The sequence below is a fragment of the Chaetodon auriga genome, chromosome 10, assembly GCF_051107435.1.
Source record: "Chaetodon auriga isolate fChaAug3 chromosome 10, fChaAug3.hap1, whole genome shotgun sequence".
Lineage (NCBI taxonomy): Eukaryota > Metazoa > Chordata > Actinopteri > Chaetodontiformes > Chaetodontidae > Chaetodon > Chaetodon auriga.
Window position 1 is genome coordinate 15,450,199 of NC_135083.1, and position 26,589 is coordinate 15,476,787.

The 26,589-nt window shown below is 41.5% G+C and overlaps 1 protein-coding gene across 2 annotated transcripts in view; it reads right to left on the minus strand.

Annotated features, from left to right (window-relative positions):
- The window catches only part of espn (espin), a 42,284-nt gene extending 15,695 nt beyond the window's left edge, over positions 1-26,589 (minus strand). The window contains exons 1-10 of one of the 2 annotated variants that reach the window (XM_076741278.1): positions 25,755-26,589; positions 23,041-23,234; positions 16,036-16,222; positions 15,707-15,889; positions 14,570-14,701; positions 13,341-13,596; positions 12,623-12,906; positions 6,645-6,803; positions 2,309-2,534; positions 1,040-1,093 (exon numbers count right to left, since the gene is read on the minus strand). In XM_076741278.1, coding sequence (XP_076597393.1) covers positions 1,040-1,093; positions 2,309-2,534; positions 6,645-6,803; positions 12,623-12,906; positions 13,341-13,596; positions 14,570-14,701; positions 15,707-15,889; positions 16,036-16,222; positions 23,041-23,234; positions 25,755-26,054 — 1,975 coding nt within the window. In that variant the 5' untranslated portion in view covers positions 26,055-26,589. The remainder of the gene's footprint in view (positions 1-1,039; positions 1,094-2,308; positions 2,535-6,644; positions 6,804-12,622; positions 12,907-13,340; positions 13,597-14,569; positions 14,702-15,706; positions 15,890-16,035; positions 16,223-23,040; positions 23,235-25,754) is intronic. The other variant, XR_013077724.1, reaches the window with a different exon arrangement.

The window sequence follows — 26,589 nt, forward strand, 5'->3', positions numbered from 1 at the left end:
GAACATTTGACTAATAGCCTCTATTGATGGACATCACAGCACAAAAGGCTTTCTGCTCTGGGTTACACATGTAAGACCTCTTTAAATAGAGAGATGTCCTTTGTACTGTATGTCCTGTAATATATAAAGTAGGATCCTCTCCATCCTGTTAATCAGTAGAAAACAATAAGGAACTTCTAACCACATACAATGCTGCAGCAGCATTTTCAATCAGCCACCTGGTTCGCTGCTGTAAACTCCTCTTGAGCTCTCAGCTGTTGTGCTGGCTTTTAATTTCATGGCCACCAAACTGCTGGTTTATTACCTCATTAACGACGTGGAATCAATCATATCATTAGTGAGCACACACAATGCTCCTTAGCATTTCAGATGTGTCCTGTACAACATAAAAAGCATTATCTTCTTCCTCCGCTGATCAGTAGAAAACAATAGAGAACGTCAGACTGGCTACATTTTTGGTCAGCCACCTGGTTTGTTGCCGTCGTCACATTGAGCATCTGAGCTGTAAACTCATCTTGAGCTCTCAGATGTGTGGGTGGCTCTTAGTTTTTATAACCACTTACTGTCTGTTTATTGCCTGATTAACACCGAGGCACAAATCATGCCATTAGCGAGCAGACACTGGTCTTTAGCTTTAAGTATTTCATTGCCGTCATATAATTAGGCAGCAGGTTTAACATAAATAGGTGAGACAATTGGATGTTTGGTGAACAAAGTGTAAATGATAAAACACATAGGTTGTAAAAAGGTGCCTAAATGAAGCAATTCATAGTATACAGCCTCACCTATGACACAAAGCTGAAGCCATATACTGTAATTGATCCTTCACTTAAGCCTTTGTTTAGATAATCAGTGAGAAAAGCAACTATACATCACTTCCTTTCAACCAGACTGATGCTAGACACAGAGTGGCAAAATATTTCTGACTATTTTAGACTCTAGATCATGATTTCAAAATAATATTCTATATTAAAATAGGCCCACCATGTGACAGAGTGAAGTGACTTAGTTGAAAGACTCGTTCGCAGTCTATACTTACTCTTCATTTGTCTTGGTGCCCCTCCCTCTGCCTGAGAGGCAGACATTTCACCACCTTGACAGGGCAGCAGTGAGGACAGATCATGGCAGGCGAAAAGAGGGAAAAAAACGAAGCAAATAAAAACAGGTGGAGATGGAGCAGGTGAAAGAAGGAACAGGTAAACAGAAATGTACAATAAGGGGTCAATGGTGAGAAAAGTTATTGGGTAGTATAAGCAGAAAAACTGTGATGGCAGAACAGCTTTAGCGTATTATTAGTATAATATTTTTTACCAAAAAGAGAGAAAAGTGGCATGTTTTATCTCTTGTCACTCTTCAGGTTGCTGTTGTTTGATCATGTTTGAGCACCTGAAGCATGCCTGACTGAACAAAGGTTTCTCCCATCTTCCCCCTTTTTTGAGAAACAATGATTACTTTGGGTCATTTTCTTCATCTTCTTTGTGCTTAACAGGTTAGGCTAGGGTATGTGGATTTCTGTCATATATATAATTTGCTTCCAAATGTGTTTTTATTTGATTCATTACTTAATTTTGTCTTGTGGTTGATTATTAATTATTTAGACCTCTCTGTAATGTCCTTAGAGACACACCTGTGAGTATTTGTGATAGTTATATAATCTTGAACATAAACAGGGATCACACACTTTATTGGGCATCATCAAATTTAGAAATGAACTATTTCAACGAAATTATAGGACTTAAATTGTATATTTTGGAAAAAGATATTGCATTGGTCAAACTGTCACATTGTATCTCACAATGAGGACCTTTTTTTTTTTCCAATCCTAAAATTTTGGACTATGGACAGTCAATTTTTACCCCTTAAAATCCTAACAACATTACACAACAGCTAAAATATCCCTGTGACCAGAACGCATACACTGTCAGACAGCAGCATGCATGGCGGCGAGGGGCACTTAAGGAAATGGCCGAACACTAAACCAGTTCTCAGGGTAATGGTAGCCCTACATCATTAATTTATAACCTGTTATTTAGGATGCTAGGGTCAGACTCAACTAATCTTTACCCAGTGAGATTACATTGTACCAATCAATACCATAGGCTCTGCTTTCTAGGAGTAATTGTGCAATAATGTGTATCTGCATAAATTTCAACAGGAAAAAATAAAAAAAATAAAATAAATGTATTGTTATTTTCTCTTTTTAAGAACGTGTAAGAGATATTTAGTGCCCGGGGAAAAGGAGGAAATGAAGAGGAACAAAAATAATGAAAAGATGGAAAAAGAGAAAAAAAAAAAGAGATACACTCACTTCCTGATGAGGAAGAAGGGCGTCGCTGGTTGGTGGAGGTGCTACTGGCAGAGTGATTCTGGGTGGTTGGCGTCTCCGGGGGCAGTGGAGGAGGAGGGGGGGGTGTTGGCATCGGGTTGCTTGGGGGAAGAGGGGGCGGAGGTGGAGGAAGTGGGGGCGCTTCTGTGGTGCCATTCTCAGAGCTGTGGCCCGGGCTGTCGGTAGGCTCTTCCAACAACATGGAGCCCTGGTCGGAGCAGAGCGAGGGACAGAGCAGAATTAATCTCATTTTATACCCATTAGCTTGTTGTAGTCACCCCTACAGGGTTTCTCCTAACAACCACACTGTTGTATTGGTCGGTTGGCCAATATTTGGTCACTGATAACAGAGATGTGACAGGTGGCCCATGCAATGATATTGTCCACTTGAATGTTGATAATTAAAATCCCCAACCTTTTTTTTTTTTTTTTGCTTTTGGTAACCAGTGTGGTTTTTGCATTCCTTTTTCCACATTTCTGTTCTTAAAACATGTAAAATAATGTTCACAAAAAAAAAACACATTAAACAATAAACAAATCTGCTTCTTCAAAATACATTTTTTGAATTGTGAAAAAGCAAACAGAATATATATTTATTTATTTATTTATTTATTTATTTACTGAAAAGTAATCATTTAAACATGACAGTGACAGTGAATGTGTTTCCCCTCCTTGCAGGCATGCCAGTTAAATCTCCTGCTGGGCTGAGTGAGCAGTAAATTCTTGCACAGACACTGTCATCAGTGACAGATGTATGCAGCCCTCTTAGATGTGTCCTCCCTCTGCTTCCTGTCGCCTTTAATCAGCTCATAAAGACATAATACCCTATTGCTAATAACACAGCTAATATGACCTAATCTCTAGGGCGAAATCTGAGGGAAAACATTGGGAAGAAGCCATCTGTCACTGCAAATGATACTGCTTTAACCCCCACGCCCTGCGACACCCCCCACAGCACGCACGTGTCTGACACGCTCTGAAAGCGTGCCATGACTCTGCTGGAAGCAAATTAATGGACCGTGATGTTTAACTCAACTCCGCCCCTCCTTTATTCTTCGGACGCGTGCTCATCATTGTTGCTCCCTTTACTTTTCAAACCCCCTAGAGAATTGGGGGGAGGGCTGTGTCCAGATGGGCCTTGGCAGCACGTGCCGTTGCTCCTGTTGATTAGCCAGTCCATCTGCTAGGGTACATCTGAGACCAGGAGGGGCCCCACTGAGGCCTTAATTTGCCCGTATCATCCAGAACACCCCCACTCTTGACACCCATGAGATTATAGGAACACCTCTCCAGGGACATTGATGAGAGTCTAACATACTCGATTCACTCAGCTGCCTGTGGAGGTATGTGGCAAATGCATTTTAACTTGTAGCATCTAAAATAATGCTTACATACGCAAACTTCCTTTCATGAGAAAACTAAATCTGTTGTGTTGCACATCAGATCAGCGACAACAACCAAAGGCAGTTCAGAGAAACATCAACTCAAAATCTTAGAAATGACAATGTTATTCTTACAACCTATCCAGACTGAATAACTCAGATACTAAATTCAAGCATCAAGTCTGATGAAATATTAAGAATTTTCAACAATACAAGGATTACTTTATTTCATGGGGTGTAAAAATGAATAGGAACATTCTTCCATCTCACCAGAGCAGTATTTTGAGGCTTTGTGTGGCTTTTTGAGTCATTTCATTCAAAACACCCAAAGTAATTAGTGATGGGTCAGTAGACCTATCAAAATGTTTAAATTACAATTCTATATCATTTCCATCTACAGTACAAATAAAAATAACACGGTGAATTACATTTTATATGTGTCAGATCTTATTGCCAAATTTGAAATACAGTTAATGCTATTCAGTATCGCACCAAAGCATGTAATACACCTGCCCGTCCACGGTGTCTGTGTCATGTTCAGGAAGTTTGACGTGGGGCTGGACACCACGAGCTGTGCTCTTATACCCTCTAGCCAAGGCTTTCCAAGTGTATCTTGGACACGTTTTAAGACTTGGAGAGATCATGCTTTTCAGTCAGTAGCCCCTAAACTATGGAACTGCCTGCCAATGAGCTCTTTGGTCTCTGTGGACTCTTTTAAAAAGCAGCAGCATTTTTATCTTTGTTGTTCTTATTTGCTTGTATTTGATTTTGCTTGATTTTATTTCTTTGACTATGCACTTTGTGACCAGTGTCTGTGAAAGGTGCTATAAAAATAAACTTTGCTGGCTTGCTTGCTAATAAGGATATAACTAGCTTTCCCTAACATGAGCTAACACATACAACAAATCATTGGCCATAGAAAAAAAGAAGAGAAGAACGAGAGAGAGAACAAGAGATTCAGTGCTATTATTCTTTCTATAGGACGTCTGACCATTGCCAATTTCCTGCTAAGTGCTCTCTTATCAGGGATTGTCCAGAGTTTATTCCATTGTAGGCTCCTTGACAGTTTACACAATGGGGTGGAGGCTCAAGAGGCAGTGGAAACGAGGCAGCAGGTTGCATCAGGTGGCAACAAAAGCTCAAGAGGACATAAGATTACATAACATGCTGAGTGGCATAACGTATAGGTAAACAGTGCAGCCAATGAGCTAACCTTAAGTCAATACAGCATCACCCAGCTAAACCTCACCCTGAACAGGATCATTTAAATTTATAAATATAGAAAGTTTACACATATGTATATTTGCCAGCTTAAAGCATCTGAACATTTCTGCACATTGGCCATGGGCTCAAGTTACACGATTTTGTGACTCGAGTCAGAATCGAGTCACAAATTTAATGACTTCAGATTCAACAAAATCAAAAAACACTCGCAACTCCATTTGGACTTTTACACCAATGACTAAGACTCGACCTTAGTCTTTTGACTTGAAAGTACTTTATTTAAAAAGTGTGCCATGAATCAATTCACTTCCTGGATCAACTCACATTAACGCTATTCATCCCCAGCCAGTTGACAGTTAATTCCCCTGATCCGCTTTGTTTGAACCAATTCAACAGTGTCCAATCAAGTCACAGGAGCGAACCATGAAGAAGTAACCTGATGTTACCGAGCTCCAGTTGGAAAAAAAAAGATACCAAAGATAATTTTGTTTGCATACAAAAACTATGTGAACCACACACCTTGGCTGATGGTCAAGCATAGACTATCTGCTAATATATTAACATACTTTCATAGAATTATTAACACTCAGACTCCTAAATTTCTTTATGATAACATAATTTACTGCTCAAATACGCATTCATATTTCACTAGAGGGGCGAATAGTGGACAGATTACTTTACCCCTACCAAAGTCTGACTCTATGAAGAGGACTGTATTCTATAGATCAACTGTGTTTTGGAACAATCTTCCAGTTGTGGTTCGTGAAATTAAGGAAAAAATTGGTTTTAAAAAGAGATTAAGAATGTATTTATTCTCAACACCATAATATCATCTTATTTGATTGAGCGAGGTTTTGTCATGTGATACGTGAAGGGATGCTGTTTTTTCTTATTTTAATGTTTTTATTTTAATAAGTACTGTCAGAGTTGTTTTTTTTTTTTTTCTTTTAATTGAGATCGTTTGTAATTGAGATTGTAATTATTGCGTTTTGTATGTCTGTGTTTTGAAATTTGTATGTTTTGTCTGGACCCCAGGAAGACTAGCTGTCATCTTGGCGTCAGCTAATGGGGATCCTTTTAAATAAACAAATAAACAAATAAACCTGAAAATTACAGACGGAGACGCAACAACGTCCAACTTAGTTCAACATTTAAAGTAGCAAAAAGAAAAGTAAGTCCAGGCTCTGTTGTTACATTGGCACTACATTTGGTGAACAGCACATTATGACATGTTCAGGACTTGAAATTCAAAGTTTAGGTCTTGGGACTTGACTTGGTACTTGGGTACAAAGACACATCAAAACGTGAGATGATGATGGCTGGCAGTAACCAGTGTTACATCGTGGCCAACGTGTGTTTTTTTTTAATAATACACGTGAATAAACAGCAGCAAATGCCCTATGGCCTCTTCAGGAAAAAGGTAAACCATGATATCTCAATATGTGTGTTTACATGCATCACCATGAATAATATAATAAACAATTTACAACTTTAGAATAATGGTTCCTTTCAGCCATCAGGTAGGCACTTGTTTATTTATGGTAATGAAAGTGGGTACAGAAATAATACAGACCCACTGTTATGTGACCTCCCCACACAGTATTTCCAATGAAAATATATCAGGCAAAGATATCAAGAGGACAAAGTTCTTTTAATACATTTGCTGAAATGTCACAATTGATGTTGTCATAAACAGCAGAGATTGGGCTTACCTCCTCGTTGGGCGCCATGCCTTTGCTCCCTCGGGGCTCGGCTGTGTCGCTGCCCAGGGTCTTGTAGTAGTCCCCAGTGCTGGGCTGCTTGCTGAAGCTCCTTGACTTCCTGTTTGAATCCACACGCCGCAGTTTGTCGTGACCTTCTCCAGGTGTCAGCTGCTTCAGAGATGAAACAATGAGAGGGAAATACTTTTGGTTTAACCTGCTCATTATCTTCTAATTCAAGTACACACTAGTTGCAGGTACTTCATGTGCACTGCTGTTATTTCCTGTAATTTTGTGTTTGAGTCTAACTGCTCTTTTATTGTTTCTATTTTGTTCTATTCTTATTTTAGGCATTTTTAATTTTTTATTCTCATTTCTCTGGTCATCTGTACTTAGTTCTGTCTGAAGTAAATTGTCAGTTGCTTTCATGTTTTAATAAACCAATCACTGGCGGCAGCTTCTTAAATGTGGGAACTGGCTGCAATTCTTTGCCGTATGTGATAGTAAACTGAATATATTTGGGTTTTGGATTGTTGACATAAAAAACAATCACTGTTTTAGGGGGATTTAATCTCCTTCCTTTCTTGATTAAAAAATAAAATAAACATTCATTCATCTTGTATTATCAATTCTAAAAAAGAAACATGAGTCAAAGAGAGAAAAGGATGAAAATGATTATTCTTAAATTATAGTTACCAACTATCTGGTTGACAAAATAACCCAATCGTTGATGTTTCAGAAAAACCGAGTGGTGAATGGCAGGAAATCTTTTCAATATGGCTTAACAGTGCTTTTGGACTGAATGTGTTATTTACGGGACAACACACACACTGTAAGACATACATAGTACCTTTTGTTGGCAGATTAGCTCTCTCGTGTGACCAAAGCACAATGATTTGAATTAGGAAACAAGGCTTTTATTCAGTTACAGTCAAACATTCATGTTTCATGAGAAGACTGCAGGGTCACAGAACGTAACAGTTCACATGCAGCTTTTGCACCAATGCAAGAGAGACTGTCCTGTCCACAGAGCGGGGTCAGAGGTCACTACCTTGGTCCTTTCAGTTGAGCCCTCTCACTTTCCACTCTCACATCTATCTCACACAAATGAAGCTGTGAAAGCAGGATGCCAAACTCCTGACAATCTGCCGTCACTGTACGCAGCTATAAGAATACATGTGGGTCAGACTGTACGCATTTTAGAGGAACCAGACATTAGCAGTGGATTAAAGAATGGCAGACGGTCATGCTTCTTCAGCTCAGTCTGTGGATGCATTTTCCTAATGCAGAAAGCCTTGCATATACATATAGTACTCATCTCAAAAAACTTGCATTAAATCTTGTAAGGAATTAGTTTTGTCTAACAAAGTGTATCACAATTACTCTGTGAGAAAAAGGAAGCCGCCTTTTAAACTGTATAATTTCAAAAATGTACGATGTACAAAGTTGAGTATGAGCATGCCTTACCCATCATAGCAAAGCGTGTAGATTTGCCTTTCAAATCAGGGGATCAACATCAGACTTGCATGCATTTACATTTTAGTGCTCACAGAAGCCATGACTTTTCTCGAAATCCTGACAAGAGCCTCAGACGTCAAGCAGATGTCAAATGTTAACCCGAGAGGAAATAATTGACAGATGACCCCTGACCTCTCCTCCTTTGTGGTGTCATGTTCTGAGTTCTTACTATCAGCCTGTTTAGTTTTGTTGACTCATGTCTGCTGTCAAAGAAATGGTCTCTGAGCACTCATCAGTTAGGAGGGTAATGTGAGCAGGGGAGTGCTACAGATGGTTTGATTGTCATCCTCCAGGGAGGTGGGCCAACAATAGCAAATGGACAAAGCATTTGTACACAGACAGACAGACACAGACAATCAGCCTTCCTTCCCCATTACACTGATCTGTCTGTCAGCATGAAGTCATTGTTACATAGCTGTTTTTACAGTCTTAATGCTCCAATATTTTTGTTTGTATTAGCAAAGGTTACTTAGCGCGGTTGTGGTTAGACATTGTTCAGCACATTTGCATGTGGTTTTGTACAAGCCGCACATTATTAAAGGTCATACACAGATAGGTGGTTTGTGTTCTTATGAAATGAGTAATAAGTTACAGGTTTACTTTCCAACAATCTATTATACCAGAAAGACAAAGGAAAGTATACAATTAAAACATGACAAGAGATGCAACACATTCAAAGTCCAACCACACAGCAGCTCAATCAGCTCCAGAACCTGGTGGTTCACCAAGACACGCAAAACTGTATCTGCAGCCCAGACTACTACATTACATCACTTTAACCTCCAGTAAAAACAAAGCTTTTTAATACTCTTCTTAACACCTTACCTTTGCGTTAAGAATCGTCTCCCGCACAGAGCCTCATCCACACGGCCAGCAGAGCACAGAGTAGCTGTCACCAAATCCAGAGTGTCACCTCCTCTCCGCTCAGCGCTATGCCTGTCACTCTACCTGCCCTCTCACTTTACCCACAGGCCTCATCAATAACCTATCAGGCCGGCCACAGCAGAGGCAATGATGTCACCACCAGCCCGCAGACCAACTACTCTCCAACTCTGTCCAGTGCCTCTTATGCAAAACACAAAGACCCAGGTAATGCCCTCAACATGGCCGGTCATACTCAAATCTCTCAGGCATTCGGAGTATTAGAATATTCTAGCCTTCAGTGCCTCGAATTAGCAGCAAGAAGCGGCCGAAAATACACTAATCACTGGTGAAACCTTAAAATCTTTCGAAGTCCAAGTTTACCGGACCATCTACATTAGGTTTAAAGAATAAAAAATTCGAGAGGCAAATGTTTTGTTTGGCAGCTCAACACAAAACATTTGACGTCAGTCAAAGCAAATACAGACAAATGAGGTGAGAGAAGAAGCAGCAGAGACGCCTATATTCATAAACAAACAAAAAGCAAATAGACGTGAAACTCCCTTCACTTCCAACTACATTCAACAGGCTTTTTTCCACTGTTTTCGACACACAAACCCGCAACACTGGCCCATCTGATGGACTGGGTCCCTAGATGAGGTTACTTTTCCCTGTTACTATGGTGCGCGAGGTAGATTGTTTTTCTCAATGTATATGGTACACACTGATCTTAATTGTGCATGTTTGTGTGTGTGTGTGTGCATGCATGTTCATGTGTTCTGAGCTCTGAATTTTGTTTAAATTGTTAATGAGGGCACGCCTCGGGCTGGTCACCTGGGTACCAGCCCAGGGTGATGGGGTGGCACTAATTAAAAACTCTCCCCCATATGACTGAAAGTGCATGCGTGCACACACAAACACACAGTCACACACAGAGTCCTCCCTGGAGACAGAACACTGTCGCTACCTGTGGACTTTATACCAGCTAACAACAACTTATTTTGCATAGCAGATCTGTACACACAGCCCCAGTCTGTCTTTCTGAACAATTGCTTTGTCCTGTATTGTAAAGGCAAAGGCAAAGGCAAATTTATTTGTATAGCACAATTCATACACCAGGCAATTCAAAGTGCTTTACAGAAGCATAAAAATACATTAAAATCATACATTTCAAAGAAAGAAAGAAAGAAAGAAAGAGATTAGAAGAGAATAGAAAAATAAAAATAAAATACAATTAAAGGAAGCCAGTAAAAGACAATAATTTAGTGTTTAAGACAATAATCTAGCATTTAAAATGATTACTTTAAGTAAAAGCTGTAGCGAATAATAATGTTTTCAACTCTGATTTAAATGAGCTGACTGTTGGTGCAGACCTCAGGTGTGCAGGGAGAGTGTTCCACAGGTGAGGAGCATAATAACTGAAAGCTGCTTCACTTTGTTTGGTTCTCATTCTGGGAACACACAATAGACCTGTCCCTGATGACCTGAGAGGTCTGGATACTTCATATGGAGTTAATAAGTCTACAATATATTTCGGTCCTAGACCATTTAATGCTTTGTAGACCAACAGTAAGATTTTGAAGTCTATTCTTTGATTCACAGGAAGCCAATGTAGTGATCTGAGGACTGGTGTAATATGGTCCATTTTTCTGGTGTTTGTAAGGACTCGTGCAGCAGCATTTTGAATCAGCTGTAGTTGCCTAATTGATTTTTTGTTTAGGCCAGTAAAGACTCCATTGCAATAGTCCAATCTACTGAAAATAAATGCATGAACCAGTTTTTCCATGTCTTCTTTGGACAGACATCCCTTAATTCTGGTTATATTTTTCAGGTGGTAGTAGGCTGATTTGGTAATGAGCTTTAACTGGCTGTTAAAATTCAGGTCAGAATCAATAATTACACCAAGATTTCTGGCTTTATCTGTTGTTGTCAGTGACATGGAATTAAGGTGAGCACTGATCTTTGACCTTTCATTTTTGGGGCCAAATACAATCACTTCTGTCTTATCTGCATTAAGCTGAAGAAAATTCTGGCACATCCACTCATTGATTTGATGAATACACTCACTCAGTGAAAGTAAGGGACTGTAGTCATGTGATGACACAGAAATATAAAGTTGTGTATCATCTGCATAAGTATGATAAGAAATATTATGTTGCTCCATGATCTGAGCTAGGGGCAACATGTAGATATTGAAAAGAAGTGGTCCGAGAATGGACCCTTGTGGCACCCCACACATCATCTTCTGTCGTTCAGACACATGCTCACCAATTGACACAAAGTAGTCTCTGTCTTGTAAGTAAGATTTGAACCAGTGTAGTACAGTGCCAGTAAGTCCCACCCACTTTTCCAGTCTGTCAAGAAGTATGTCATGATCAACTGTATCAAAGGCAGCACTGAGATCCAATAATACTAAGACTGAGGTTTTGGAAGCATCATTATTCAGAAGTATGTCATTTAAAACTTTGATAAGTACAGTCTCAGTACTGTGGTGTGTACCGTATGTCTGCTTTTAGAGGAAACAATATAGCACTGATAACCTTAAATTAGGCTGACTGGGATGTCATTTGACTATTACTATGCAAGATAAAAACATTATTTGAAAAATATTTTGCTGCTGCTATATTGGCATATATTGTGATGGTCATATTTACATAGAAGACTAAATGAATAATTATTTGAAAAATGATCAAAAATACATCCATCACATTTATGGTGTTTTGTTGAAGCTACAAAAACTGGCTCATACAACTGGTGACAAGACTGGTGAGACATGGCAACAATCAGGAAATAAATTCTTCATGAGGTGAAAGTGATCTCTCGTCTCTCCTGGTTTTCTTTGTCGTACTTACGATGTTCTCTAAACAACTCAATTACAATTCAGTCAGAGTAACAACTTCACAACCAGTTTTAATGTGTTTTGCAGCACAACAGAAGCACCAGACGCAACAGGGAAACTAATATTGATGCCAATTTTAATTGCTGCTCCTTGTCAGCTCTATAAACACTTCTCTTGAGTGATCTGAAGCCAGATTAATTACTGGAATTAAGATCAAACCCATCACAACGACCATTGTTTGTGACAACCCAGAGGACCTGCCACAGTAATGAGCATCTTTGTCAGCCTCGTTAGCCTCGCTAATACAATAACATCATTGTGCGCACTCAGACAAGGCACATTGTTGCACAAGAGCAATAGCCCAGCTGATTAGACACAAGGGAAAATGGCAGCTAATGGCCAATTTATCCCAAACACCCGTTCCTTCTTCTTCTTTACCATTGTTGCATGTCATTCATCATGTCACACACTCAGCAAAAAGCTACTTTGAGACATTTTATACTGTGTAATATTACCTAAGCCACTGTGTATAATATACTGCCATGTGCTGTGCATGATCCCATATAAGACTACAACCTTAAATTACAAGCCAGAGGATGAGATTGAACCCACTATTTCTGCAGAGGGAAGCCATTTGTTGGAAAAGCATGAACACTGATCCAATAAAAAAAAATACAACTGCCATTTATTAGAGATGACTACTAGATGATGAAATCACTACACAGCTCAGAGACTCGACTTACAGATTCATCTTTTCAGTTCAAGCACTTGCCTCCTTTTTGCTGGTGTTGCTGTCCACGTGCCGCAGGTTGCTTTTCACCTTCAGGAACTCTGCTGACGACGGCTCCTTAGGGGGCTGTGGTGCTGGGTAGCTCGGGGGTGGAGGGAGCGCCGGGGGAGACTGTGGGGGAGGTGGGGGTGGATAGGTTGGTGGTGGGGGGGGCTTGGAGGTGGCATCAGCAGGTATCTCATTCTTCTTGGGCATGTCCGAGCCAATGTCTGGGTTTAGCATGTCCATATATGCTTGCATGTCTGAGATGGCTGACTCTGATGCACCTGTGACAAAGACACAGTCCATGTAGGCATGTTTAACGTAGACTGACTGAGCCTCACCATCCAACACGATCTGTCTGCACTTAGACCACTAGGGTGCAGCACCAACATACCATGCGCCTGTGACCGAGCACAAGGAAAACTCCTGCATGGTCTTAGCTCCACCTCAGTAAGTACAGTGACTGAGGGTTCCACCACTGCACTTTGCATGTAAAAGAAGCGGCAGTCGAGTGTTTGTGGCATAAGTGACTCAAGACAGCAAAGCTTTCTTCATTAAACATTCTGATTATGAGCTGAGTTTCGAAACAGAATTGAACATCATTTGGAATAAATTAAAACAAGAATAACATAGAAAATATATTTCTGGTCACCTTGCTGATTCACCATGGCAACAAAAGTTCTAGTCTTCAGTGTAAGGAGTTTATTATTTTTACTACCTGCGTGTGCAACTGTGTTAAGCTGAGCAGGTGGGCCACGTGATGTCGTTAAGCTGCTCCTTTTCTCCCCAGTGCTGGACTGGCTGGAGTTGGCTGAGTCATAGTTGGACAGGGAGCTGGAAGGTGAACTGATTCCAAAGTGTGGTGCCTGACTAGCAGGGGGCATGGTGGTGTTTGGGGATGAGAGACCCGAGTCCGGCTGCTTGTACTCAAGGTCCGTTGAGGGGTCCCGGGACAAAACCCGGTGCTCCACACTCTGTCAGAGGATGCAGTTCATGAAAACAAGTGTTAGTATATCTGCTTTGAAGAACTGTCCAATATGTGGACATGATTTCCACAGAAAAACTACAAAAACATGAATCTATTAATTAATTTTTCTCATTATTAAACACTTTGGTTCATTTCATTTAGTGGTAAAATGTTACAAGACAGATAAATGAATTACTGTTAACATGAGTTATCTATTGGTTCATTCATCAGTTCTTAAGTCCCACTAGCTCTCAGTCCCTGATGACTTAGACGAGGAGAACAGCATTATGAGTTTAATTTCTGCACACTAATGAAACACCTCACAGCTGATCAAAAAGGCTCTGGGGCCCTCTGCTTTCCCCACAGTGCAGCACTCGGTTGGCTCAATGTCTCTGATGGGAAGAGTGCAACGGGGGGAAATATGTTTCCCACACACCAAAGAGAGTTCAGCGTGGAGGAGTTATTGTTCCTCTGGCCACTTGGGGATTTCCGTGGGTTGAAGCCATGGAGGCTGCCGTATGTTAAGTGTTAACAGCTCTGGTAATTAGCACAGATATACTGATGCCAGTCGAGGAACAAGTTGGCTTGTGGTTTCCAAGGCTGCATTTTAGCTCCGGGGACCAACTCAGTAAGAATTTGAAGAATAATAGAAAATTTCAAACAAAATATTTGACTAATGTTATGGGAGTGGGATGAAGTGGAAGTGGGGTATTTGCACTGTTGACAGAACAAACAAGATTAACAGTTCACATGCCGTCCTTCACAAATGTTCTCTGTCTGCATTTCCTACCAGATAGCATTGTTTGTGAACCAAAGGGAACACACAATAAGTGACTTTTGCCTCTCTGCCTCTGCCTGGCGTGTTGCTGCCTGTCTGCAGGAGGTCGAGGCTGAGCTCCTGAGTTACACACAGCGGACAGCAGCGCAACTTCAGAGCAGAGCCCACAGCGTAATGTATTGTGCACAGCTGCATCTCTTACCATGTTCTCCACTGTGCGCAGATACTTGGCACACTGGGAGTGGCCGTTGTATTCAGCCAGGTCTGCTGCTGTGAAGCCGTCCTGGTCCCTGATGCCCAGGTCCACCCCATTGACCACAAGGATCTGACAGCACTGGAGAGTGACACGAGAGAGTCAGAGGTCAGAGGTCAGAAATGAATCAGATGGAGCAAATGACAGTCAGTGAATGTGACTGTTGTGTTTAAAATCATCTTCAATCACTTAAAATTAGATTACTTAGAAACCTGGCATATAAACTGGTTCTGTGGAAACCATGTAAAAAGTTGACAAGAGAAAGGGTTTGATATGCTTTACTTCATGGTTTCTAAATGATAGGGGAAGTCTTCCTCTCTTAAACAAAGCATTTGTGTCTGGTAGTCAAAAAAAACTTTAACAGTGTATAGCATCTATTTTGAATCCCCCAGAGGCTGGAGGCCAGGCTAAGCTTGTTGTTCTAAGACTGAGAGAGCTTTGTGTTGCCATATTGACTGAACTTTCAGTTAGCTTCTTAATAATGTCCAAAATGTGGGCCAGGAGCCTGTAAGTCAGGGTTTGAGTCAATACCCTTTCAGTTCAATTCTTTAACCCTTTCTATGCAGTGCAATATGCAAGTTGAAACCACTGACAAACCAGACTTGGATATGGGAAAATGTTAGTCAAAGTAGTAGGGCAGAGTGATGGTGCAACCATAAGCAGGACGCTGTTTATTCAAAACAGATGGTTAAATGTGAAACTGTGAGCACCAACAATCAAAATGCCCTCACTTACATGAATTGTTATTTACATAAAATTGTAGTTTAAGGCTACATCATTGGATTAAAAATGTACAAGTCAAACATCAAATCTTTGTGTATTATTCAGCTTTTAAGAGATATTTAGCAAACCAGTACCAAAACTGGAGAGATGAGCCCTCTGTGATTCAGACTACTTTGACCTGAACTGTATATTTTAATATAATGAGCTATTCTAGATGGCCACGGACAATGTGGCACCTTATAATTGCATTATGAAAATCACACATCACCTCTTTCTCAAGTGACTTAAATGCTGCTTGTTTCACAGTCTATACAAAGCCAAAAAGGAGAGTTCTATTTCCCCATTTTCGGCACAAACACACACCTCCAGTTCACCGTTCTCTGCGGCGTCGTGAAGCGGGGTCCCTCCCCAGTTGTCAGTGACAATCTCTCCGCCGTGCAGCAGCAGCCAGCTGAGCACCTTTGCGTGACCCCGACTAGCTGCAAAGTGCATGGCTGTTGCCCCGTCACCATCCCTGTCTGTCAGGCTGATCTCAGTGAAACTCATCTAAAAGAAGGGATTTCATTATTTGCATTTTATCAGAGCTTGTTAAAAAAATGGAACAACAACACATTAAGTATGGGATATGGATGTAGGAATAAATCAGTGTACTCTATTTATTTGCTCTATGGTGTCCTGACATTTCAACATACCAGCCAGACGATAACTGTGTTGTGGCCCATCTGGGCAGCAGCATGCAGAGGTGTCATCCCGTCATTGGCTCTGATGCTCGGATCCGCCCCACAATCCTTGACCAGGTATTGGACGACCTCAAGATGACCCTCTTGGCAGGCCAGGTAAAGCGGTGTGGCACCATTCTTAGTTTGGGAGTTGACAACACTGGAGGGAAATGAAACAGTAAAGCACATGAAGAGACACATGGAGACCAAATATCTATAATGGAGAGGATATGTTGCAGCTTGTCAGGCAGAAATGAAAGAAGAGTTAATTGTTCATGTACCTAATTTACAAGTCTACATCAATAAATCAGCCAGAGTAGATGCAATTGCCTCAAATGTATCTCAAAAGGCTCTTAACTCAGACGCTAATTATTTGGTGAAAATCTGTAATTATTATTCATAGCTACAGTATATAAATACAATGAAAGCACTGATTATTTGCAGCAGTCTCTTCAGACCTAATAATTGAAAAAGGAGAGCTTGGGTTTCAAATGACAAAGCAACATTTGAATTGAATGCAAAACCATTACACAGACCCTGCCAGTAAACAAAACAAAACACCATTTTGCCTGTGTTGTTCTGCCTCGAAACAGTCACATTCACTAAATTGTGTCACTTATTTATAATTACAGTATGTGCTGTTCTGCGAAACATGGTCTTTCATCAGACTGAAGTTGTTGCAGTTTTTACCACGTGACAATAAAACTCTACATTTAGATCCAAGCTGGAAAAATCTTTTAAGTGGACAGGGTGAAGAAGGAGTCTCAATAGATGCCGCTATGACTGTGGCTTCCGAGTGGAACTGAGCACATTTACACTGACAGTGACAGCAGAGGTGCTCAGGATGACGGTCCGCAGTCAGATCTGTGGCAGATGGAGGCAGTCAGTGTGGATGTGCAAGTTATTCAGTCTTCGCTACCCTTCTGTCCAACCTCCACAGTGTGGACTTGAATGTGCTTTGTGAGGTAGCTCATGAAATCCAGAAGGAATTACTTGCTGGTTTATGATTGCTAAATGATTCCTCCCTCGTAATTAGAAGCAATGCATCATTTAATAAAACTCACACATGATACTGTAAAAGTTGAATTTCGGCCAGGAAACTTCGTACCAGGTTAGTAAGAGACATGCGGGGTGGCAGCTCACCATCAGCCCCGTGTAATTAGATCACGCAGTCTTTAGTCCATGGTCAGTGGCCTGTCAGAACACATGATGATTTAATAACAATGCAGAAGGTAAGAGCAGATGCTCGTGCCTTTTGCTTCTTGTTTTGGCCCCCAAAATTTCAGATTGTTACTGGAGCAGTGCTTAAAAAGTGAAATCCTTCACATGCAGCGTCGTGCTGTACATGGGTTTACAAGAGATGTGCCACTACAGTAATGGCGGCTTGTCTACTTCTGCCTACAACACATTCATTCATTTAAAATATGCATTCATAATAAGCCAATGCACAAATTGTGTACTCTTTGGAAATTGCAGTCAAATCATTGTTTATACTCTTCCAGCTGTCTGACTACAGAAACACAAATGTTTTGTGTTTTTAGGATCAGGTTGGGTGTGTAAACATAATCTAAAGGCAACAGGTAACTGTGACAGGAAAACAATCCTTGGTCAGTGTCAACATACTGCTATTTTGAGAGCAGACAGCAGTGACGCTGAGCCAAATCCCGCTCCCCTTCCTTTCCAAAGGCCCTTAGCCCCACCTCCAATGCAAAATCCAATGGCTGTATGCCTCCTCGTCCCAGATCTTTTCAGTCACAGCGGGATGTCAGGGAATGAACGAGTGCTTCCCCCCCACTAAATCCCATAAGGTTGTGCTTTATTTGGACGCTGACAAATGAGCATGGAGTCTCTTAAGAGGATTATCACTCCTCTGGCTTTGCCCGACTTGCTTTGTGCTTAACGAAGGGTTGCACCAGTGGCCAAGTGAACGGGTGGATCTTGTAGACACAGACATGATGCTGCCAAACTTTCCCTAAAAAGGATGCGGCTCAAGGCCAAAACCCTGGTGCCTAGAGACCCTGTATTACAATGTGGATGATAACATAACATAACAATCAATCAGGTCCTATACTGAGCCAAAGATAGAGACCCTGTTCTTAAAATAACATCCTCTGAGGGAACTGCAGGTATGCTAAATGCATTTAGTCAGACATACTGTGACATACTGTGTCTGGGACACAGGCTTGTCTTTCAGGAAAAATATAAGAATAAACAATGGAAGTCTGGGTGATCGAGGGAAAAGTTCCAAGTAAAAACAATCACATCTTAAATATTTCAGAATAAAAGGGGGAAGTAATCTGCAGTTCTGTCATCAGGAAGTGGGCAGACAGTTTAATAATTCATGAGTGTAACCAAAGTGGGCTGAAGTTCACCTGCTCCCTGGGGTCTGTGAAGGAGAGAAGCTTACATTTGTCATTAATCCTAACCACAAACTTCGTCAGAGTGACAGAGTTGAGTGTATTCAAGGTGAGGTAAGGCAAGGTAAAGGTATGATTCGAACAAAGCGCAGGCAGCCTTTGTCACAACTCTCCAAAGTGAAGAGGCTCGAGCTCTCCGCTAAAGATGTGCTTTTGGAGAACAGGTGTAGATTTCAAAGAGCTAAGAAAGAGGTTAGCCTTGTGTGACAACAGAGCTAGCAAGTGGCACAAGGGGTGCTACCTCATCAGTCACTTTGCCACTCAAAGAAAAAAACACACTCTGAAGTAGCAGACATTTGATATATTTCCAGTTCAGCTCCGGTGAGTTATTTATCTCTGTAATTGTCTGTACACTGTCCCCTCCCTTCCCCCCATGTACACGGTAACAAAGACCCAGGTTATCTTCATTACGAGCAAAGTAATTGATGTCACACTAATGGTCTTCTTGCCTGATAAGGCTTGTTAGCTTCTCAATGGCTTCTCCTGTCAGAATAATGAGGAGTGTCATGGGAGAATGTTTGCACTTTATTTAGCTATGCGCCTTAATTCTCTTGTAAAATTTCCCACTGAAGCTACATATAATCAAAACTTGATAAAGCAGCCATGTGTTCACATCAAAACCCATGCATTATGCTAGTTTGTCTAGTGAGGTTTGAAACCTGTAGAGGATCATGTAATCCTTCACTTTAACAATTGCACATTCAAGGTTTCAACTTGATGACAATACTCTCACAAAGTGTGCAGTTGTAATCCTGTGGGCTCTTTGCCCAAAAGCAAAACACTACGTTGCATTTCCTCAGTTTAAATCTCTTGTCTTACAAGAGAACACAAAGGGGGGGGTTTATCCAACTTGTACAAGAAGTTATTAAGAAGATTAGAGCTGAAGGAAAAAGTGTAGCTCACCCATTGGCTGAGAGAAAAACACTACTCAACCATTTAGCCTCACTCGCCATGTCTAAACTTAATGCTGAATGCCAGCTAACTTACGAGCCAACAACTCAAAGCTTGAAAGATCATAAGTGAACCTCTTTTGTGAGCTGCTGCATCCAGACTGACTTTAGAGGCTCATACAAATATTTTTCTACCATAACCACACAAATGACTTACAGAGAAGAAGGACCGAGGTTACTCATATCCTGAGGAAATACTTCTGGAGTTTTATCTTTATCACTTTATTTTATCTTTCTAGATACTACTTTTCTGTCTTCGCTACTGCATCAGATACATGCATACAGGATGATCTCCTGCCTCATTTTGGAGCAGGATATTTTCTTTGAGGGTGAAGAAATAAATGGCTGTTCATTTATTCATTTATTCTATGCTGGTCTTGACCCTTTGAGTTACACAGTACATATTGCTGTTACAGCAACCGTTATATAAACAAGAGAGAAAAGTATTAGACTAAATGAGAAATTAGGAGACCGGTGAGTCTGCCGTGTTTATTTCCATTTGAAGTTTAACTTGTACAATATACTAATGCAGAGGTCTTCCCATCTCAACCCTATGCTGGAATTATGGTTTGGCCAAAGATCTTAATCTGCACTAATTGCTTGCGTAACCTGTCTGTGGCCTCTCTCTCTATCGCTCTCTCGCTGTCTCATTCATTCAGTCTTTTGTGTGGCGAGCCTATCAGCAGGGACGCAGCGCATGAGCCTGTTGGTTTTGGTTCTCTGGGATCGACGGGTGAATGAGCTACCAATTCAGATGTCGCTTATAAATCTAACAAACCCTGAAACATCAGGACACAGATCTGTGCCGTGCCTGTGATTGCTTCATGAGAACAACATAGCAGACTGCTGAGAACTCCCCTCTGAGTGCTTTTCTTTTGACCTGTGCACATGTCATTCAAAAGTTAACCAATGTTAAGTGTCATATTTGGAATACTTTTATCCAAATACAATAACTACTTTTTTTTTTTTTGACTTAGCTGATGAATAGATGTCCTAGTCTTGGCTTTACTTGTGAATGCCAGTGGTTGTAGTGGTTTTAGTTATTCGTGCAGATCCTTGCATTTTCTGTCATGAAAAGCTCAGAAAGGATAAAGATATAGATATAAAATAAAAAAAAGCTGGTGTCAAGCCTTAAGCCTCAAACCGACCTACCAGCCTTCAAAAGTCAATATTGGTCGACGCCAAGGTGAAAATATGAGGTCTTTCAGTGTGTTGAGGCTGCGTTGGGGTTAGCAGTGCGAAACAGAACTCAAAACCATCGCATTAGTGTAATGCTGCAAAGAAAATGCAACAGAAGACTTCATGTGTAGGTTGTGTTGCTTGTTTACTGTTTACTACCCGTTAATGTGTGTACTATTACCTCTGTGCAGCAACACTTATATTCTGCCGTCAACAATCTGTCAGTTACTAAGTGATGATGCAGCAGAGGGCATCATTGCTGCCCTTGTGATTTTCTGAGTAGAAGAAACTCCGAGGCCTTCAGTTACCTCTTAAAAGTCGCCGACACAAATTTGCAGCTTGTAATAAACCCTGAAACAAGAATGCTATCTCTCTTCTGCAAAGTACCATTCTGAACAATGCCTGAAGCCAGTGACTAGAAAGCAGCTCGTCTATTCAAACGGATTTGTTTTCCTCATTAGCTTATCGCTGGTCGGCGCTACTGTGTGTCGCCGTGGAGATGGTGGTAAACAGCAACGGTGGGAGTGGTGGTGGAGAAGAGTGAATGGGGCCCAGCTATCAGGGAGCTGCCATGTCCCTGAGGCTCATCAAATTTTCAGCAGCTGTGCACCTGTCTGGGGTGCAACTAGACAATATTGGAGGTTCGGAGCACGAGGTTAGTTCCTGGACAAGCTGCTCCTCCTGCTAAGGTCGTCACAGTCAAAGCAGTTCAGCAAATAAGGCTGTTTGGCTTCAAGACTAAGTCATTCATTACATTTCTGTGCCTTTATAGCAGTAGTTAGTGAGCATCGTTGATAGCTGGGGTAGACACCAGCACAAAAGACCTGGATCAGCTCAGTGGTAATCTCCACATTTTCCTTTCCTTTCCTTCCTTTCCTATTCTTTATAATCTGACAGGTGTTGCTATCAATAATACTAAACTAAAAAAACAAACCAGACAAGGCCAGTAGTCTTGACTATTTATCGTTACCCAGACAGATCTGTTTGTGTACCAAATTCACTTACATATCACCATATCAGCCACTTTATGTTGGCAATCAACAACCGAGCTACTAACACGCCCCTGAGAAAGTGTCTCAGTAGTCTGAACGACACAGGTGTACTACTTCTATACTGTACTTATACTAATTAAGATATTTAGTCAAAGTGGCATGACAACTGTTGAACACTGGGGCGCTGATGCTGCAAAATCTGCACTTCATTCAACTCATTTTTCAAGCAAAAATGCCAAACGCTTGATGATGTTCCACTTCTCAAATGTGAGACTTTGCTGCTTTTCTTGGTGTTGCAGTAAATTGAATATTTTTAGCTTCTGGTCTGTTTGTCAGTCAAAGCGTACATGTAATGATGTCACCTTGTGATGGGACAATCAGCAGACGAATCGATACTGAAAATGTTAGTTGTAGCCTTTGAAATCGACAGTGCAGTTTAGTAAAAATATGAAATTGCACACATATTTGGTTGTTGAAGTACAGACTTGTGTCAAGATTATGGAAACAATTCTAGATGTATTACATAAGCAGCATGTGGGGTTGTGGTAGTATGCAGTATTTTGGGAAAGTTAAACCACTAAGAGGTTTTTTTTTTCCCTAAATGGGATTTGAGCACAGAGTATTTGGATTGCTCCACAGGTATCAAAAAAGCAAAGTTCAGATTGCCTCCCACTAGTGCCAGGGTACTCTACATACTATGTACAGTATGAGCCCAAAGCTGACCACTCCTGATTTGTTTGGTAAGCATCTGGAAAGAAATAAGAGTTGATTTCTTGACCTTTGAAATCTGCTGGATCATTTATCAATGTCAGACTACTAAAGTGCCAACAGTCTGAAATCTGAATCTGAACTGTGGATCTATTGCGCCTTGTCTCAGTTACAAACAGTAGGAGAAAAGTGACCAGAGCCTACAAAAATAAAACTCGTCATGGCCTTAAGGCTCTTTTAAATTAGTGCTGCAGTCTTCACAGGTGAAGGGCAGATGAGAGTGATGGATCAGGTACAAGAGTTAAGCTTTATATACTCTATATGTGTAATATAACTATAATGGACTTTTATGCAGCAGTTAACAGTATTGACCTAATTGCTGTTTTTCCTGCTGAGAAACAACCTCAGATTTTCATGTCAACTTAGAAATTAACAATTTCAGCAGAACATCTTTGAATAGGTGGAAGAACGACTAACCACAGAGGATGGGACTAATAGAAGAGTGGCGATTGATTTTAGCACTAATCGGTTATATGGATGCTCATGGATATTAAAATCTTGCAGAGTCTGTGTCGAGTACTGTGTGTTTTTAGGCATGCGATCAATGACACCCAGCCTGCTTTTAAAGATCGTGTTCTAAACAAAAAGAGGAAATCAACAACTCCTCAATCTGAGTGACAGACTCTGAGTGCGGTGAACGGAAGCTTACAGGCTGCTGTAAAGACCACTTACTTTGGGCTGTGCCCCAGTAACAGTCGGAGAGAGGGCAGGTCTCCCTTGGCAGCAGCGTAGTGAACAGGTAGGGCGCCGGTATCGGTGGAGGCCCCGGGGTCCGCCTCCCCGCTCTTCAGCAGCCAGTCAGTGACCTCATGGTGACTGAAGCGGGATGCAAGGTGGAGAACAGTGGCACCAGAACTGTCCCTGTGCTGTCAATCAGACAAAAGAGGAACACATCTGAAATATGGGGTTCTGAAATATTTTTTCCATTGAAAAGATAGTAATCAAAATCATTTCATGGTGCCAAATAGCAGCACCGACTGTAAAATTAACAGTGCAGTATGTTCCTTTAGAAACCAGCACTAATTTCACGTTCTGAAATTTGGATTTAATCCCTCTGCTTTTTGAGAAGGCAGTGTCCACCAGCAGATTTGCAACCTGTTAAAAACCAGAGACCAGAGCAACGTCATGACTGGTGCTGCTCTACCACAGCTTATTTTAGGCAGATGTGCTGTTGCGACTGGCTAATGTATTGTTGTGATCGCTGTTAAAGTTAAGGGAACAGGAATCGATCATAGAGCTTCCTGTGTGTGTTCATAAAGGGTTACGTTTCTCGTTTATATGCAGTAGCTTTGAATGATTGTGCTTAAGAGTTGCTGCTTAAGTCTACATAAGTACATACCTTGAACATACCCCACAACATTCTTCACGAGAAACCTTAGTGTATCTTGAGCTTATAACAAGCTACATTTCTAAGCAGCATAGACTGCTACAGTATAATGAGCTCAGTCAGAAAAAGGAAAGAGAATCTGAAAGGCCTCAGTCCTTTAAGCCAAATGCCCGTCCTGAGTAAAGTGGTTACTGATTAAATTAAAAAAGACACAGATCATAGCTTTTGCAACTCTTTCACCCAAAAAGACATAAAAAGACATGCTGTGACGCCTTCCATGTCCCTTTAAAACTTGGGTTTAACATGTTTTTATTCTTTGTGTCAAGAGTTGGACCCATAGCTAAGAGAGAAAAATAGAAAAGATTGTATTCGCATGCTCTTTGGATTGATGTATATTAATTCTTGAGGCTTATCGACAGAGAAGGTAAAGCTGTAGTCTGAGGCAGTGGAGTGCCACAAATGAACATCATTAACATCAGACAGAATCAGGATCAGTGTGCTGCCACACAAAGCAAAAGACACAATGGTGAAAAGTGGAAGCTGGCATTGAGCATCCATCAAGCAGATTGCACTGCAAGTAGTAACTGATAGATTTTACTAAATGTCAGCCAAGTATCTTATCAGTCAGTTGGTGGTACGAGGTGTTCTTTGTCGCTCTTCTGCGGTCTGTCGGGCAGCTCTCTAAAGTACTGGAGACAGCAAATAGAACATAGAGCTCGTATTACTGTGTTTCAAATTTAGAATCACAGATTACTACAGGTTAGATTGAGTGTCTGATTGACTCATGTTTGCGGCTTCTGTTTCTGTTGTGTTAATCTACTCATTTTCGAGTAAGAAGACACAAGATGGGTCAGTGTAATCATTAGCACTGCTGCCTCAGACCAAGAAGGTGTTGTGATGGATGTCACCTGCCTTCTGTGCATGGTCTCTGTGTGTCTGCATGACTTCCTATAGTCAAAACAACATCATCAACACCATGAGACGCCTTCACAGTGCCTGCAGCATGAGTCCTTTGCATCATACTACCAGCAGGGAAATGGAAATGAGATAACTGAGTCATGAGGGCTGGGAAGGTTTAATCCATCATGTGAAGGTTTAACCATACTCCTTCGCATACAGCTTCTCTGCTATCGTATCAAACCACACTGTCCCCATGCACACCTGTTTGTGCCTTTCATGAGATGCTGTATGTGCTGTATTAAGGATATTACATTTGCAAATCCAATTTTGCATACTTCATTAGCATGGGAACACCGGGTGGTGCCCCACAGCGGGGTTTAAAACAAAACCAAAACAAAAGTCACATTTAGTGAACACTGTCCAATACCTGAATGTGCTGAAGTTTTCCGTTGCTCAGTGTTAGCACAGGCTGCCTTTCAATGTGTCGTCAGAACAACAAAAAAAGCTGCCAGATATTTGGGGATCAGTGTGTTTTTTAGCCAAACTATTGTGAGCTCATCATATTCTGGTGTCTCTTGAAGTCTTGTCGGTGAATTGTTTGCAGGCAGTTGCCATCTTGGATGAAGTTATCTTTTCTTGTCACCTAATCGATAGCTGCTCACCACTCAAGACAAGGATTCTGGTTTTTGAGATCATTGTTGACTAGAAGTGAATTAAACGGTGTCATGATTAGGTTTAAACAGCATCTAATGTGTGTGTGGTCTGACCACTCATGAAAGCACCTCTTTGAACAGCAACACACAGAGTAAAAAACTGTAAATTGTATTTTAAACATGTTTGTCAAAGACTGTAATGTTCTGTATCTGAGTTTCCTGGACGGAAAAGAGCACATGGGTGACCACCCTGCCTTCAGCCGCTGCTATACCTCCACACTGAATTTTACTAGTATGGGTTTAGTGTGTCATCATGGCGCAAGATCTTAGAAACACTGACATTAGCTGAAATATACCCCAGATCAACTGGACCCCAGCTGGTGAAGTGAAAATGAGATTGGGAGCGGGGGGATAGGCAGGAAATAGCAGTCAGGTCAGAGGAAACAGAGAATTAGGCTACTGTCTGCTACGCCCCAAGGTGTCCGACTGAAGCTCAAGGCACTCACCTCTGGCCGACATCCACCCTGGGTCAGCAGCCACTGTAAGCAAACCAGGTTGCCGGTGGCTGCTGCGTCATGCGCCGGGCTTGCGCCGTTGTTGGCCACACAATTGCCCGGCAGTCCTGCCTCCTCCACCAGAAAACGCAGGCAAGTCAGTTTCCCGGCCCGGGCTGCGTGGTGGACCGGTGAGGCCCCCAGCACATCCTTGATGTCGCTGGTGAGCGCCTTTGCCGCTAATTGCACTTTGAGAGTCTGAACGTCCCCCTGCCTTGCGGCGAGCAGCGCCTTGTCCCCCTCCACAACCATGGCCGCTGCACACTGGACGACTCCTTGTTTTGGTTGCCTGAGATGAGCCCGATCAGTTCACCGTGCGGATGAAGACAGCATTGTACTCCTGAAGCTTCAGATCATGTCTGTCACCCGGTTTACTGTGTGGACAGCTCAGTGATCGCTCCTCATCTTCCCAGAGCCGAACGGTCAAAAGCAAGATCGGGTTCGGTCCGAGAACATTTTAAAACGCGTGTTTTCATGTTGAAATAAAAGTCAGTCCATTATTCTTTCACCTGAACAACAAACCAACCTGTTGTCTATGTTTACACGACGGTGTGGCTCAGTGATCCGCTTCTTTCCGCTCTGACGCCCGCAGGATGCTGAACACCTGTTGCAGAAGTTTGATTGGCTTTTTGCGTCGCTCTAAACTACTTTTCTTTCATTTGCTTGTTTATTCCGCTTTCCAGCATGCACCATGTACCTCAGAGAATATTCCGCAGTGTTTTTCTTCCTATAGCAGATGGCGACATGGGACTCAACGCCTGCTAAATAATCCATCAGGGGGAGGATC